Raw genomic sequence first — 17,061 nt, forward strand, 5'->3', positions numbered from 1 at the left:
AAGTAGACAGCTGGATGGAAACATCCATCTTGGCTTTACAATGTTTTATCCACCAGGGTGGATCCATGTGAGCACATCCTGCTGGGTATCAGCTCACAGGAAAAGCAGCGCAGAGGAGAGGAGGCGTCGGGACATCTCGGCCAAATGCCTTGAAGGTATTTGGGTGGAAGCCAGGCCTCAGGGGGTTGAAGCCAGGCTACCGCTGTGGGAGGCCCAACGCAGGGCAGCGCAAACCCCGAGCCCCATAGCAGGTACTGGAGCAGAGGGAGGGCTTTGGTTCACATCCAGCTTCTTAGAGCCAACTGCTGTGGGCAGACAAGTCGCAGGCTGTTCTCAAGCACCGTGGTGGCTCCTCGTTACCGTCTGGAGGTGAGTGCCCTGCAACAAGCTCTCGGCACCTGCAAGATCACCCCGTTAATGGTGGCGGGGGACCTGTCCGTCACACGTTCTCCGTTGGGTAGCCCGGCTGTGCCCAAGTGCTGCGGCAGCTGTGAACGGGGTGTGAGGAAAGCTAAATTCACATGAAGCTGCAGTGCCCTGCTGCGGGTGTGCTCGCTGGCCTCGAGGGTAAGCTCTTACTGAATTTGTATAAATTATTCCTTTTAATGCAATATAATGTAGAAGAATACATCTACCAGAAGCTAAATCCTGCTCTGGAGAGCAAGCAAGCCCTGGGTGGCTCTGCACGTGGCTTCTTTGTGGATACTGGAGTTTTATTGAGAAAAATGAACGTGGCAGGGAGGGCCGTGCAGTCGCAGCGTGGCTGGGGCTGGGCTGGCTGCAGCAGCAGCGTCGGCTTGTGAGTGAGGAATCGTCTGTGAGCGAGGAGGCGTGCGAGGTGTTCCGTTATTTTTATTGGCTATTAGCAAAGCTTTGTCTTGTTTGGAGAATTGTTGTCCCGTCGCACTCCCCAAAGCTGTACGACTGACTGGCAGAGGAGACAGCGTCATAGGTAAGAGAATGTTGTGTTTCCAGCCCAAGCTAATGGCAGCCGGGTAGCGAGGTCACCTCGGCTGCTGCAGGGCCCTTCTTCTGATCAGTGCCATCCTGCAGAGGCTCCTTGGCAGGATGTGGCCGTGACCATCCTTACGCTTAAGGAAAGGTGTTTAATTCACCCACCGTTGCACGCAGGGAACATGATTCAGCATTGGAGTTAGAGCACCTTTACAGCCCATCACTAGGTCACCCACTTCCAGGCAAGCTTGAAGCTGTGGAGGTCTCGGGCCAAAAGCCAAGATTTAGTTCCTCTCCCAGAAAAGTCAACGAAACCCATTTTGAGCGGGATGATTTCACCCTGTACCCACTGCTGAGCCACTTGTCAATGTTCCTGTTAATAGCCCAGGTTTCTCCCAGGCACAAGCTAACAGAGCGTGGAGCTTCAGCAACTGCCTGAATGGTTTTTTTCCAGTAAATTCTTTCCCTGTGATGTAATTCTCAACATCAGGTAACCACCATCTCATGCTGAAAGAAGAGGAGCCCTACCCAAAACAAGGTAGTAGCTAAAATCTGCTGATGCTTTGAAGCAACCAAAATTGTTACTAGAGTCTTTTGCCCAAAAAGTGTAAAGGCATCACAGTGTTGAAAAATGACGTAAGCTAGAAAGAAAAGGCAGCAGTTACTAAGAGCTGGGAGTGTTAAACATCACACAGAATGTGGTTCTGACTCTGCACCATTTCTTCTCCCTGTCCCCTTCCCTAAAATATATTTTTTTCTTACACCACATAATTTTGCTTTCTTTTCTGCTTTGCAGAAGAGCAGAGAAGTAATCTCCAGAGATGTTCTGCAGGTCTTTATGCTTCTTCAGTCTGTGCCTTTTCCTTCCAACCAAAAGGTAAGCAGTTAGTACCTCTGGGGGCTACTAACTCAGCTTTAAGGAGACAAGGAGAAAAACTTCACAAGAGCTTTGAGTAACTAAATTGCTGAGTTTCTTTCAACACCCTCTAGCTGTCCTGAGACTCTGGGACAAGGAAAGGCTCTGCCTTCACCACCTCCATCGCTTCGCAGAGCCATAACAAACTGTAACGACCCTCTTGTTTACATTGTCATCAAGTGACTACTTAACTACGTAGAGAATCGCACCATAAAACTTATCTTATTGCACTCCCCTAAGCTGTTTCTCTAGCTGTCTGTTTATGTGATGTTTCAGATCCAAGAGCCTCGCAATGCCAGGTCTTAACTTAATTGCCTAGCCATAAAATACTAATTTGTCCTAACGATAGCAGGCTGACGTCAGGTGCCCTATAAGGACAGCAGGCAGGTGCAGGCCGGGGTGCTTTGTGGCTGGATGTGCCAGTGTCTACAGCTCTGCCTCTCCCATCCAGAGTCCTCAGAGGTCTTACCCCAATGCTGGCCATGGGGATGCTGTCCCTCATTAACAAATGACGGCTCCTTTAGAGGATTAGTGCCTGGGAGAAGGAGCTCTTAGTGAGATCTGCCACTGGCTGTCATAAGCTTGAGGGAAGACAAGGTATTTTCTTTATACAGATATTATGAAGGGAATCAGAAGGGGAGACAGCAGGTTATTAAGACCTGTAGGCCTTGCCTGATTTGTCTGGGACATGTTAAGAATGCCCTTAAATCGTCATGTTGCAAACCTGTGGATGATGCTTGAGGTCATTTGCTGTTTCCCAGCTCGTCATGGCACACACAATTCAGCTATTTTAAGCAATAGGAACAATTGCTAGGAATTTCAACGATTTGTTCATTTTTATTGCATTTGATGCAGCGTGTTTGCTGGCCTGGGTGCGTGCCGGAAGCCCGGCCGCACGTGGCAGCTCCTGTTTGTGCTCCTAGGAGGACCTCCCTGGCTCAGCTGCCCGGCCCGCGCGGCCGCGGCGCCACGTCCCTCGCCGGCTTCGAGAACCTCACCACGGGCTACAACAAGTACCTGCGGCCCTACTTCGGCGGTGCGTCCCCCGGAGCATCGAGAGGGCTGGGAGGCTCGCTGGGATGGAAGGCTTGTGCTAAGGCTCCTCTAACATGCCCCAGTTCAAAAGATTAAGTCCCTGCTGATTAGCTAGTAGCCAAAGCCTGCCCTTATTTCCATGCATCCAGTGTTTCCTTGCATAGTTAGGCACGTGTGTGTGGGCTATTAGAGCACGTCCCTCTGTGAAGGTAAGAAGGGGGGTTTATGGACGTTCAACACATCCATGTAAGATGGGGCAGAGCAGCTGGACCTAAACTCTGCTCTCCTTGTTGCAGTTCTGTTTAGAGTCTGACTCTTGGGTGGTCTTGTTTATTTTTTCTTCATGTATCTCTGTTCAGTAAGTTCTTGCTGTTCTCCATGTCTGGTTGAACAGTTTCATCCCAGTGTCAGAGATATTATTTCCACTACAGGGGACCACAAATTACTTTTTAGACGGCCTGTTTTTAGGTTTTGCTCAACACACTTGGTGAAGTTTCTCAGAGTTACATTCAGCACCTGGAAAATACTGATGAAAGTTTCACTAAGAGTAACACTATGAAAATGTTGATCAATTTGGCTTTTCTGACAGAACTTGTAACTGAAACAAGGCTTGGCAGAAAAATTCTTCATCAGCTGTAGCTGGGACTTGCATGTTTGCTACACTAGCTCCTGCAGACTGGCTGCTGCTGCAAGTTGGTAGCTTCTTCCTCTTGCTTTTTTCACTGTGGTGATAGATTTCTGGGGCAATAAGGGATCTCATAGATTGTTACACCCAGGATGTCTGATCTCATGCAGGAATGTAAAGGCTTCACTGATACGTATCCCATAAATGAACAGGTGCTTCCGACTTATGCAATAGAGATTTAGATGCATCTACACCTAGTATAGCCATAAACGTAAAAAACAAACAAAACACAGAGTGCGGGTTTGACCTTCTCCAGAAGTCTAAAAGGTCTCTCATCTGGTCATTGATTTTAGTAGGTTCAAGTGTCTAAACATGTGGGAGGACCTTGCAAATAAGATGTAAGGATCTAAATAAGAATTACTTTCCTTCTGCAAATGAATTTGGGGACAGTTACAAAAACAAACAAACAAACAAAAAAAAAAAACTCTAGAAGAAGCTGTAGCAATGAGGTGTCTCTGAACTTTCCTAAGTGCTATTTCAAGACCTGGAGAAGGAGTTCCAGCAAGTCTGGCAAGGAGAGGCCTTGCTATGCTGGTCACTTGAGCAGAGATGGACGAGGTTTGGAAAGTGCTGAGGCCGGGCAAGTCCTGCGAGTGGTAGCAGATTTGTGCACACCAGGGACACGTCCCCACTGCCCAGGGGACAGATTCCGCCCCCTGGGCCCTAGATTCATACTGAGACCAGCTGGAGTTGAGTCTGTTGGGTTCTTCTGCTTTTATAATAATTACCCATCTCTTTCAAAGCTATTTATTACTATATTGCTGGACATGGTGAGTGTTCTCTAGCTGCCAGCAGTGACATTTCCTGGGGACGAGCTGCCCTCTTGTGGTAAATTTTAAGAGTTAATATTAAAAAAAAAAAAATCACCAAAATTTAGAGTTTTAAGGGGAGGGAAGCAATGGCTGTTACACTTCTGTTTTTGTTGCAGGCTGTTTTCATTGCTGATCATCTTGACTGCATATCTGTTTTTTTGACTTAGAGGCTCCCCATGCCTCCTTGATTTGACTGGAGGGTTAAGCCTTTCCATTTGACTCAACTGAAAAGTTATTTAAGACTCTTCAGGGAGCAGTGTCACTGCTTGTGCATTGGTTGCTATCTCCTAGAAGCTCCAAAACTTGCATCAAGGAGAGATCACATTTAGCTGAGGGTGATGCAGGTTGGAAGACCTATGAGCCTAACTCCCTGACACGTAGCTTAGCCCTTTGGGCTGCTGCTGTTTGAGAGATGGTGCAACTGAGTACGGAGAACATGCTATGCAGGATCCTCCAGTCACCGTGCTCCTTTTTCTCTTCTCTCCCCTTAAACTCTTCTTTCCCTCCTCAGGAAAACCTGTTCAAATTGCAATGAGTCTGGACGTCGCGAGTATTTCTAGTATATCCGAGAGTGACATGGTAAGCAGCTTCGTTCTCATTTTTGTAAGAGAAGAAAATAGGATCCGACAGACTTGCTGTATGTTGTTGTGTGTCAAGCTCAGAAGCTACCAGCTCGGCTCCAGCCTTCCTTGGGGGTCGCAGCGAGACACTTTGCTTCCCTGTGGCTGCTGGCCACTTCAGGGAGGAGAACGGGGCTCCTTTATAGCTGCAGACTGCTCAGCTGCAATGGTAACATGGGCTCGTAAGTAGAGATGGCTCCAAAAGGCCTACTGGCAAAAAAAAAAAAAAAAAAAGACATAACAAAAAGCCTCAACGTGTCTTGCAAATCAACCCTTTGGAAATGAAAGAGCTCTAAGCTGATCTTCCCTGGGTGCCCTTGGATCCAGCAGTAGTCCTCTGCCTCCCCTTTCCCCAAGTAGTAACTGCTGACTTTGATGGACTAAGGACACTGCCTCGTTTCTTCTCAGGGAGGAGAGATGGGGCCATAGGACTGAGCGGGACATTGGATGGTCTCTGTACACGAGAGAGAACATTTTCCCACCCCTTCCATCTCTGATACCAGCTGGGTTTCACGCACTTTGTTACTGAAAACTTCTGTTTCAGGTTGACCAAAACTCTGGGCAACTTGGGTCAAATTCAGCAAGTAGTTTCAGTCAGAGAAAGGGTGGGGAAGTAGGAACAATTTTAACACATCGTTTCAGTATTTTCAAGAAGAAATGAAAAAAAAAAAAACTCATAGACAAATCAAGTCCACCAAATAAGATGTGGTAACACTGGTAGCTCTTTAGCTCTTTGTCCTGGGGAAGGGGCAGATCGACCCCTGAACCAGCAATTGCTTTTTCACGCTGCTCTCACTACAGGGCCTTTCTAAAACAGCTCCGTGTTCTTGCACGATCCCCTAAATGTCTCCAGTATCGCACAGAACATTGCAGAGGCTTGCTCTATACCCACTAAAATGTTTGAAATCAACCCAGGTTTTTCACTTTTTCCACTATTATTATTCACCAAATTGAAAGCAGTAACGTTGCATCACTTCGGTCAGTTTTTTCCCCCCCTCTGTCGCAGTTTGAGAGTAAAATCTTAGAAGATTTTAGAAGAACAACGATCCTATTAACTGGTATTTACTTAGCAACTGGTATTTACTTAGCAACTTTTCTGTTAAAGCATTTTACAAATTGTAGATTGAATGAAATAGAGCTGCTTCATCCACTGCTGGCAGACAACCATATCTGGGCTAAAACATAGCAGCTTAACGCTGTTCTGTTAACACTGCCAGTGTAGGTCTGTCCCCAAAAGAGATGCTTTGAAATTAGAAGGCATTTACTGCTGCATTCATCTCCTTCTATAAGGAAGAAAACAGGGTCCTGTGGCTGTCCAGAAGATAGGCTGCATTTTGAAGACTTATCTTCAGAGCTGAGCATCGCTTATTCTTTTATGATGGGGCAGTGTGGTAGGTTATTGGCAGGGTAAACTGAAGCTAACTTGATCCTAGTGTCCTAATATTAAAAACTTAACATTACAGAAAATGCTGCAAGTCGCTGGGTGGTGTTTTTTTTTTTTTTAATTTTCTCACATTTACAGAATATCTTGGAGTACAAGCAAGTGGGAAATATTTAATATAGTAAATAAAGCTGTAATGAAAATCTGTTGGCTTTATTGCATGCATTTGAAGTCCTTCTGATGTGTTCTTTAAATCTGTTTTTAATCTGTTGTTTAAATATGTTTTCATACATATTTAAATCTTCTGGCATGTGGTATACCCAAGGCTAATGCCACGCAGGGCTTCTGGATACGCATCTTCCCAGGTTTCCCTCTCTCTGCAGGATTACACGGCCACCATCTGCCTGCGGCAGCACTGGACGGACCCCCGGCTGGTCTTTCATGGCAACCAGAGCTTCACGCTGGACGCTCGCCTGGTGGAGCTGCTCTGGGTGCCCGACACCTACATCGTGGAGTCCAAAAGATCCTTCCTGCATGAGGTGACGGTGGGGAACCGCCTCATCAGGCTCTTCTCCAACGGCACCATCCTGTACGCCCTCAGGTAACTCCACCTCTGTGCTGCTGGTGGCTCAGAAAACCATTGGTGGTTTCCAGAATTGCGCTGGACTCGGGCAGATATCAAGTGTCACGGGTAAGGAGTTGGGGCTCAGGCAGGCAGCTTTGACAGTGCTGCTCTTATCCATCACTCACAGTCCTGAGGGCTTAAGAACTCCAGTGATGGATCAGGATTCCCCACCATGGTATATGCTGGGCCAGTTACGCAGGTAGGACAGGACAAGGCCTGCTCAGAAAGCTCCCAAGCTTTGGTGCTGCAGGGGATGGGACAGATAGTCGGATGGATTAGGGGAAGAAAGGAGGGAAGGCATCCTAACTCTAGCAGTGGGAAACTATTTGCTTATCCAGAGCCACAGGGACATGATTTCTGCTCTTTAGCAAAAAGTTATTGTAACTGATACTGCCAGAATAGGCACCATGCTCACGTTAGCAGGTCTGGGGACACGAGCTCTTCTCCACTCAGAGTAACTCTGTGTCCCAGCAACCTCAAGTGCAAAGTAAGGTTGCTCCAAGCTACTTCATTTACCCTGGGACAGGTCACAGCGTGTGTGTAGACAGATACTGTGCCCCCCTGGACAAGGGGTGGTTCCTTAAGAGGTGTAAACTCCAGCAGCTGAAAATACATTAATCTTCCTTAAATTTTCCAGCACATTCCCAGCAATTCCTCATCAGGTAACGTTTTCACCAGTGTAGCTGCAGAATCTCTCACTGGATCAGTCCATTTGTTTCCTACATCAAAATGCTCTGGCAGAGCAGAATCCTTGATGTTTAGTTTGCTATGAAAAGTAGAGATGCTCCATGACACGGTTTTACTGCAACCTGTGGAATTCTTTCTCCTCATACAGAATTACTACTACTGTTGCTTGTAACATGGACCTGTCAAAATATCCTATGGACACACAAACGTGCAGATTGCAGCTAGAAAGCTGTAAGTATAATGCTCTAGAGAAACCTGACCTTGCTTCAGCTTTGTTTATTCTTATGCAAATGTGTGCCTGGAATATTTGAATTGACCAGAGCGGTCTCCAAAACAGGCTTTTGTTCCTGCAAATACTAATTTCCGACAGAAAACAACTTTCCCTCATCATACTTCAAATGCTTATGTACTAATCCATGGCTTAGAGAATTCCTGTCACCGTGCAATTTCTTACCACTGTAGTATGTTAATAAGTATGGAAATCTCAAGAAAAGGATAGGAAGTCCTGCTGTTAGTTCAACTACAAATTCAAGTATGGCAAAACTCAGTAAGAAGAGACAGCTAAATGCAAGGACTCCAGGAAAATGTAAGAAACCAAAGGGAAGCCACACAGGTGCTGTGCTCAGCAGGTGTGCACACTGCTGCTGCTCTGGTGAGCTCATCCATGAAGCTCCGAAATGAGGGCAAAACGAACCAGGTTGTGACTTCTGAGGTTGCAGCGTAAAGCACCTACAGAAGCACATAGATTTTCACATTAAAATGGCATTGCTTCACTTTAACTTCACTACAAAAAATGGCCCCGGAAGTATTGATGAACCTGGAGCTTGTGTTGGCCCAACATAAAAGTGATGGAATCCTACATCGTTTTCAGTTGCTGTGAAGTTTCAGTGAAGTTGCATTCATACTGGAGGTTCCATTAGGATAAATGTCCAGAAATAGTGCTATTTAAATATATGATAGATGAATTAACAACAATCTATCATTTATTATAAGGATTTGTGTTGGTAACCACAATTTATAAAACTGTCTAGAAACTTTCAAAAGTCACTTACTTTGGATTCTGTGTAGGGATTCTGACTGTGGACATCTAATTTTAGGAGTTCATCAAACAGAAGCTCAGGTAATTTGTGTCTAATAAGAAAACACAATTAGATCAAAGTAGAGCAACTGTGTCCTATGCCTTCTACCAGGATGAACAGGTTGTTTTCAGTGTAAAAGTGTCCCTACTCATTTTCTCAAAGAAAGGCACTTAATAAAAGAATCGATTCAGTGAGATTGATGGGCTGATTTCATAAATTAAGTGATACTTTGGACGCGAGTGTCGCTGGTGACTGAATTCAGGCTTTAGGGTATCCCTCAGACTAACATGAGGTCGTGCTCTGTGTTCCTGGAGGCAGTTTCTCAGCCACGAAAATGGGACTTACTGATACTGCTGGAACTCTTCATCTCCTCTGCCCCAGTGTTTTGGGGCAGCAGTTCAGTGTTGTCTAAACACAGGATGCATGTTATTAGTCCTCAGTAACTAAAGCCTTGAGGAACAGGAGGAATATCTATGGAAAAAGCTGCCTTTGGGATCAGGCAATCTGTGCATGCGCAGAACAGCCGGGTCACACCTGCAGAGCAGCCTCCTCTCCAGGCTCTCGCCCAGCTGAGCACAAAAACCTCTTTTCTGCTCTTTTAGACCATTTGCATAGGCAGTCCAGCACACGGCGCCGCTTCTCTGCATTAAGAGACTAACAGGGATCTGGATTCTTCTTTTTAACTGCTGCTCTTCCTGCTCTCCCTCTTGTGGCTGCAGAAACCATGCTCTAGGATTCCTCATTTTGCTAGTTTTCATGTCTTAGCACATGTAATCCAACTGGGGATGACAAGAATATTATCTTTGAAGGCATTAAAATATTTTCAAATTGAAATGACCAGTGCTGCAGCACTGTGTGTTGTGCACTGTTCAGTGGTGCGTGTTCCTATTCAAATGGTGGTGGAACCACCAGACTAAAAATACAGACACGGAAAAATCACCAACTTCCTTCAACAGGCTGGGCCAGCAGAAGGGAGGACAGGGCAACAGCTGGGTGTTTGCAGGGCCACCAGGACAACACGGTTCTTTATGTTCTGTGCAGGGGGATACGATGAAAACGATGTGACGTTCACGTGGCTGAGAGGGAATGACTCCGTGCGGGGCATGGAGAAGCTGCGTCTCTCCCAGTACACGGTGGAGCGTTACTACACCCTCGTCTCCAAGTCGCAGCAGGAAACAGGTGAAGCAGTGACAAAATCACGGGAAAAGCCATCTGGAGCATCCCCCCTTCATCAACTTGATATATTTTCAATATATTTTTTTTTATTCGCTGCTTCTTTCCTTCTCTGTGCATACCTGAAAAACACCCTCCCTTCTCCCTGTTCTGCACAGAGCCAGCCCAGCCATGTTTACGATAATACAGTAGTTTTGATTTTAAAGGACAACTCTAATATGTTTTGATGGAATAAGATCCCTTTGTGCATCCAAATCCAATGTCTGTTTCATCAGCAGTGTAAAAATTCTTCTGTCCTATCACAGAGAGACTATATAAGGAGACAAAACTTCTTTAGAATGACCAAGTTTTAAAGATAAACAATGTTTTGTTGTTTATTGTAGCATACCCAGAGCAAGAACAGCATGGGTTTTGTTTTTACATTTCAAAGGGAACTATTGTTTAAACACCACAAATGTCTCCTGAAAATACTTGCAGTCTAGCTCCAGAATTCATCTGTCACTATTGTGACAAGCCAATTAAAAAAATAGATGAATCTGACTTATGAAAGTTATGAAAGATGACAAATTGCTAATGAGTCCATCGGGTCAGAATCACTGTGGTGGTAAGACAGCAGGATGCTTTGGGATATGAGCCCAGAACCCGCTGAAATTACAAGAAAACCTTTCGTTTATCTCTTGGCGATCAAATAAGACTGAACTTGGCAATGCCCCTTCATGGTGCTTCTTGAGGAAAAATGGGCTGTGCTGAATATCTGAGAATAGATGAAGGCGTCAGCCCTTCCGCGCTGTGAGCTAAGGCTCTGGAATAAGGTCCTTCCTCTGTGCAGTAAGTTCAGGAACCTCTTGAAAGCCACAGATTGTTCTCGATGTCTTTGCCTAATTGATTCTCCTTGCTTACCAGTGCCGTGGATATTCAGTCTCTCATCTAGGATGTGTTACATGAGTAAGAGCACTCAGGCAAGAGGTCAAGCTCATATATATAATACATTTCCCACAGTTTCAGTGACGTTTTACTCATATGTGTCAGCTGGAAGGTTTGGTGTTAGGATATTTCAGTTTCGGAATCCCATGTTCACTGTGTTTCTTCCCTTCGTGAACAGGCAGTTACCCACGACTCATCCTGCAGTTCGAGCTGAGAAGGAACGTCCTTTACTTCATTTTGGAGACCTATGTCCCCTCCACTCTGCTCGTCATGTTGTCCTGGGTTTCTTTCTGGATCACGCTGGATTCGGTCCCTGCGAGAACCTGCATTGGTGAGTTATTGCCTACAAAGGGAGAAGATTTAAGGCAGGGGAGCCTCTGATGGTTCAGTAAATGAGGAGCTCCCTGCTCTATAGATATAGGTAAAATGGTCTGCTCACATTCTGCTTTTACTTGAGGCAAAGAGCTGGATTAGAAACGCAAAGAGTGAAGGAAATGCTATGGTTGGCATATCTTCCCACCCACAGAGCTGTGTATGGTTAAGGCTTCTGGCAGATTCACAGCAGAGGTCAGAGCACCTGATCCCTATAACAACCTTGGGGCGGGTTGGGCCTCCTTGCTGAATGAAGGCAATAAAAATAGAGGAGCCTTGTGCCTGATGGACCCAAGCTGCGAAAGGAGGGGAAGTCCTGATTGCTGCAGTCTCTGGGGCTGCTCTTCTCAGAAGACTCCCATTTATGCCAGTGGGGTAGCTCAGCTGATGGATGATTTGTCCTCTTGGCTAGCAATAGAAGGTAGCACCATGTGCAGAATGATAAGCCAAGCTTTCTTCAAAGTGTCCACAAGTGAAATACTCTCCTTTTCTGCTTTCTAAGGAGTGACAACGGTCCTTTCTATGACAACTCTGATGATCGGCTCACGAAGTTCACTTTCCAAAACCAACTGTTTCATTAAGGCTATTGACGTTTATCTCGGCATCTGCTTCAGCTTTGTCTTCGGGGCCCTTGTGGAATATGCAGTGGCTCATTACAGCTCGTCACAAAAATGTGCAGCTAAAGAACCTCCAGAGGTAAGGCCTGGCCTTGCTTAATAAGAACAGTCAGCTTGGATCAACAGCAATTAGTCCTCCATTAGGTGAAACAAATGGTTTTCCTGTTAGGGGTTGAGTAACAGCTGCTTCTGATTGTCCGTAAATGTAACGTTTTGTGTGTAACAGACCCAGTGTTGATAGTCATGAATAGTGCTAGGCCTTTGGCTCTCTGCCTTAGATGTTTGTCACGCCACCTTCAAGACCACATTGAGGAAAGGACTTCAGCTGCCCCCTCGAATAGGGTCTGACCTCCTGTGTCGTGTGTGAGAGTGTGAAGCCCGAATTCACAACAAGCTCTGTGTCCTGTGGGAGCAGGATCCCATCGGCGAACAGGCAGGGAACACAGGAATGAGGCTGCAAACTCTGGGCTGCAGGAAAAGAAACCTTTGTTGCGTATCTGATTTTAGGCAGTCAGGCAGAGGTTTTTCTTCCTTTCCTAAAACTACTTGTGGGCAGCTGTTCCTCTCAAAACGCAGCCAAAGGAAGAGCCATATAGTACACATCTCTCCTCTATGCTATAAGCCTGTGATTAGAACATGTTGCTGGAAGGTCATTTCCTCTGCCAGAGGAAGAGTGAATCCTTATTTACCCCTTCCCAGAAGACACTACCCATGGTCAGTTCATACAGTGTTCTCAGGGGGTTGTTATAGAGGGTGAATTGTTGAAAAAACTCTACTGGGAGCAAGTAAATATTCAAGCATGCCTACAGTCCAGTGGTCACAGAGGGTCCAAACCCTGCAGAGAGAAAAGAGGTTGTCCAAATCACCTGTGGGTTCCCAAACCATGAAGTTACTGTGCAGAAGGTCTCCTGCGCTAATGTTTTGCACCATCCTAGGAGCAGGTTTGTGCAGCCAGCGAGAGAGGGGAAGGTCTTGTAAGAGATGGTGTCACTGAGCAACCTGATATCCAAGAGCAAGACTTGCTCAAAGTAACTGAGATCCCACTCATACATACTGTGGAAATATAGGCCCCTTCTGGGACTTCAGGCACCGCTAGAAATAGGGAGCAGTTAAAAATCAGGTTGAAATTCTGAAGCTTTCAATGGACAGGGCTGAAGCTGTGTTCTTGTGTGCTTATGTCTTTGGTCTCTCTGTGAACCAAGCTGTTTTCCTTTATGGGAAAAACCAATCCCCAAACTATTGTTGTTTCCTAGGGGCCTGCAAGTGAACTTGCTAAAGAAATGGAAGAAGTCAACATCACCAACATCCTCAACAGCTCCATCGCCAGCTATAAACGGAAAATCAGCTTTACCAGCATTGAGATTTCTAGTGATAACATCAACTGCAGTGACCTGACCATGAAAACTCATGAGAAAATCAAATTTGTCCTGAGAAACAAAATGCACAGGATTATCAGTTATTTCACTATTCAGAACCCCAGCAACGTTGACCACTACTCTAAATTGCTTTTCCCCCTGTTCTTCATGTTGGTCAACGTGCTTTACTGGGCTTATTATCTCCATTTTTAGAAGCAGTGGGTCACTTGCTTCTCCCGCTTCCGTGGAACAGGTGGGTATCTTGGTAGGTAGCCTCAGCGAACCCAGTGTGAACCAAGGGCTCTGTTGTGTTTCCTGGGATGTGGAGCTGAGGAGCCTGGTTGTGTGAGACACAAAACCCTGGTGTTTCAGCAGCAGTGACGTTGACCCTGGGTTGTTGTCCGCTCAGCTGAGTCGCTGCCCATGCTCATACCTGCCCTGCATTCCCAGCCTCTCATCCGCGCTGGAGCTGGGCATGGCTGTCTGCATGTGGCAGGCCGCAGAGCACCAGGGCTAGCACCTTCCCTGTTTTCCTGACAAATAGATTATCCTCCACGCTGGAGAGCATCTCCTCCCGCTCCCGCTGCTCTGGGCAGCTCCTGCTTCTTGCAAGAGCGGCCACTTTGTCCTCCCCTCCTTTCCGTGGCCGCGGAGCATCGCGGTGTCTCTGGGTGCACACCAAGGTACAATGATCCAAGCAGCTTTTCGCCCCAGCCACGCGGCGTAGCTGACGGGGTAAGTGCCTGCCCCAGAGTCCTACTCAAAAAGCTGCACTCCTGGCATCGCACATGCTGGTCGGCCGGTTCTGCACGTGCACGTGCTGCGTTCAGCTTGCAGGTGGGTGCTCTTTCATTTTTAGTGTATGCCAAACGTTTCTGGGCACAGCACATGTCTCACAGTGAAGCGTGGGAGACTTGAGGGGTAAGGATGGCCCGGGTGGGACAGGAGTGGTTTCAGATTCCAGCCCCTCTGCAAATTAGATGTCTTTAATTCTTCCAAAGAAAAGGGGAAAGGCAAAAACCTGCAATGCAAGGGATTAACCTGGCTTGAAAAAGCAGTTTGTCATCTTTACACAGTATCTAAATACAGAACTATACGTTAAAATATTATACCCCAGGGTCACTCCACTATTAACCATGCAATCCTAAGCCAGATTTGCCTGGCGCGTTCTGCTGGGAACAGCAGGCATATTTTCAAGGTAGTCCTTGTAAACTCCAGGTGGTGTCAGACCTTTGCAGGGGTTGGCTTGAAGCAGACCCCATCGCGAGTGCATTTTTGTGTCCATGCTGAATATTGATTTAATGTTTTAAGATAGCTAATGTTTTTAATACTCTGGATTTAAGTTTTGGTTGGAAGGCTTTTTTGTTGGTGTATGAAAAACAGTTTAATGCTCATCTTATGCTAAATCAGTCGAGTTTTGCCTAGCTCAGCCCCACCTGGGAGCCCTGCCCAAGCACAGGGGGCACTTGGGCTTCAGCTGAACTGCATCCGTGAGCCCAGCATCGTCCCGGTTCGGAGCGGGGTCCCGGAGCGAGAGCAGTACCTGGTTCTCGGCTTGGAAAGAGCATGGGAAACTGTATGGATTTTCTTTTTGACTTTAATAACTTGTTATCGAACCACTTTGCCATGCTGTATTGTGAAGGATCTGGGCCACATATTCATAAATCATGGGGTTTATAACGAGCGGAAGGCAGAGGGGCGCAGGCTGACACTGGCGAGCAAACGAACACAAATTCCAATAATGAAATGTTGGCTTGTATATACTGGCATTTACACCCCGTTCCATAAAATGTAATAAAGTGAATGTTTGTGATATGAGCGCAACCCCCTAGAGAGATCTTCTATTAAAAAAAAAAAAAAAGGCTTTTTTCTGTGTCAGTTTTCTTCTTTAAAACCCAAGTAAAATGCCCTTGACTCCTACCCCAGCCATCAAATATTCACATTACCAAAAGGCACTTCTTTGTAGGCTAGGAAGGGGTGGGGGCTGCCAGGGTTGCTTTTATTATGTGTAGCTTTTGCTATAACTTTTCTGCTTTGAAGTTGCTCCTGACTTGTTGAAAGAAATCCCCGCTCCTCAGGAATGGTCTTTGCTGACCCTGCTTGGTGAACACGATGTTGACCTGGCAGGTTCCTGGTCTCTTTTCCTTCCTTCCTTTCCTCTGTTTATAGTTAAAACAGGGCTATGCTGAAGTTGAGTATCTTCCCAGGCTGCGCTGGGATCTTGTGCCACCCGCATCTCGCGCGGCACCGACGAGCCTTGAGCCTCATCGTTCGCTATGTGGACTCATCCCAGCCGGTACCGGCACAGCGGGAAGCGTGTGGGAGACACGGATCTCAGCCTGGAGGAGCCACAGGTTTCCTTCGCAGGAGAACTGAGGATTTGGCTCAGGAATCCTGTTGTTTGAGGGCATGTGGTTTATGTTACCGTGGCCAAAAGGTATGTGCAAACCACACCGTCTGCTGCAGGGAACACTCCGTGTTTTTTAAAAAGGTTAATTCCACCTTAAACATATTCATTGCTGGTTTCAGTAATGGCTCTTGCTTTCAGTGTTTATTAGCACAATGTACAGCCAGCTGGAAACTTGTGTCTTTACAAAGAAAGACTCTCTAGAGGTGGCAGTTGGCCCACGTTTTCTCTGAACTTTCTCACTGAAATAACTTTTACAACCATTGAAGCATAGAAGCTGGTCTAAATTATGATGTGTTGCTACTCTTGGGGTCAGACTCTGGTTTCATCATTAATCTGAGGTGAGTGCTAAGTCTGTAATGAATGTCAGTGCATGGAAATGCAGGCTTGCTTTGATAGGCTGCAAAAGTCAATGTCGTGCCTTATTTTCTTGATTGGATTATAATCGTGAATCAGAAAACTGTATTTTGGGAGCATTCACCAACCAGGCCTAACATTTGGGTGCTCGTCCCTGCTCATAAGCTGATTTAGCAGCAGGAATGCGAATCGTAACCCAAGAAGTGAAGGAGACGCTGGCAAAGCAAGTCCAGCCAAATGCGACGGTACGAGCGGCCCTTTTCTTTGGAGAGATCCCAGGCCCTCAGCACGGATGCGTGTCCACAGGCACAGAGGTAGGGCTGGAGACAGCGCCCCGGGCAAGCCCGGGAGTCCCCGAGTCCCTCCGGTTCTGTTCGACTCCAGGCTGCCTCTAACGGAGGAGGGATTTGGATGGAAACGGACACGTTCATTCGCATGTTTTTTTTAGTTCCTCTGAGTTACAAAACATGCTGATTTTCAATCATCTCGCTCTCCGTTGTGTTTTTGTTGGATCCGGAGGCCCGCGAGCCGCTTCCCCAGACACAGGGACGCGAAATGGGAACCCCGAAGCTGGGTCAGCCCGCGCAGGCGGCCGCGGCTGTCGCTGCAGGCCCCTTCAGCCCTCAGCTTGCCCAGCCTGATGAACATGCCCCCTGCTCAGCCTTGCTTTGGAAACAAGGTCTTTTTTTGGCAGGGAGATTTCCCTCCCCTCTCATCCACCTTTTTTGTTTAGTTTGGCCCTGTTTCGTGCCTTGTCCCTGGTCCCAGAGCTGTTTTCCTCTTGCTTTCTAGGAACTGCCTGCGCAGGCTCTGCAAGTAGGAGAGGAGCGACCTCCAGGAGAAGTGAGAGCTGCTCCTGCACCGGCTCTGGCCTCTCGAGGAGCATCCAGGAGGCTCCAGCACCGCTAGAGGAGGGCTGAGCCCATCTCCCCGTGAAAGCCGAGCTGGCACGAGACAACTTGGCTTTTCCATAGGGAGAGTAAGTTTCCCAAGAGAAGCCGCATCCTCATGGAGGCACCACGAACTTTGGCAGTTGGGATACAGCCCCCAGCACCGCTGCCC

At 46.9% G+C, this 17,061-nt stretch overlaps 1 protein-coding gene across 2 annotated transcripts; it reads left to right on the plus strand.

The window, feature by feature from the left end:
• The first annotated feature begins 1,710 nt into the window (after positions 1-1,710).
• GABRP (gamma-aminobutyric acid type A receptor subunit pi) lies at positions 1,711-13,570 on the plus strand. Of its 2 annotated transcripts, XM_010218766.2 has the most exons (9): positions 1,711-1,831; positions 2,794-2,906; positions 4,914-4,981; positions 6,787-7,004; positions 7,864-7,946; positions 9,836-9,973; positions 11,070-11,222; positions 11,766-11,959; positions 13,134-13,515. In XM_010218766.2, the coding sequence occupies exons 1-9, from the start codon at positions 1,776-1,778 to the stop codon at positions 13,446-13,448; spliced, it is 1,338 nt and encodes a 445-aa protein (XP_010217068.2). In that variant the 5' UTR covers positions 1,711-1,775; the 3' UTR covers positions 13,449-13,515. The 2 variants fall into 2 exon arrangements, with proteins under 2 accessions (XP_010217068.2, XP_088378754.1); XM_088522628.1 differs by lacking the exons at positions 1,711-1,831; positions 2,794-2,906 and adding an exon at positions 3,090-3,114 and having other exon boundaries at positions 13,134-13,570.
• Positions 13,571-17,061: the final 3,491 nt, after the last annotated feature.

The sequence above is a fragment of the Tinamus guttatus genome, unplaced genomic scaffold (assembly GCF_059628265.1).
Source record: "Tinamus guttatus ecotype Peru unplaced genomic scaffold, ASM5962826v1 Tinamus_guttatus_pri_ptg000155l, whole genome shotgun sequence".
Lineage (NCBI taxonomy): Eukaryota > Metazoa > Chordata > Aves > Tinamiformes > Tinamidae > Tinamus > Tinamus guttatus.

Excerpts from the sequence above, each read along its gene's own strand:
- GABRP (XM_010218766.2), top strand. The coding sequence starts at position 1,776 with ATGTTCTGCAGGTCTTTATGCTTCTTCAGTCTGTGCCTTTTCCTTCCA. Across the intron at positions 1,832-2,793 it reads CTTTTCCTTCCAACCAAAAG|GAGGACCTCCCTGGCTCAGC; the intron begins GTAAGCAGTTAG and ends TTGTGCTCCTAG. Across the intron at positions 11,960-13,133 it reads CAGCTAAAGAACCTCCAGAG|GGGCCTGCAAGTGAACTTGC; the intron begins GTAAGGCCTGGC and ends GTTGTTTCCTAG.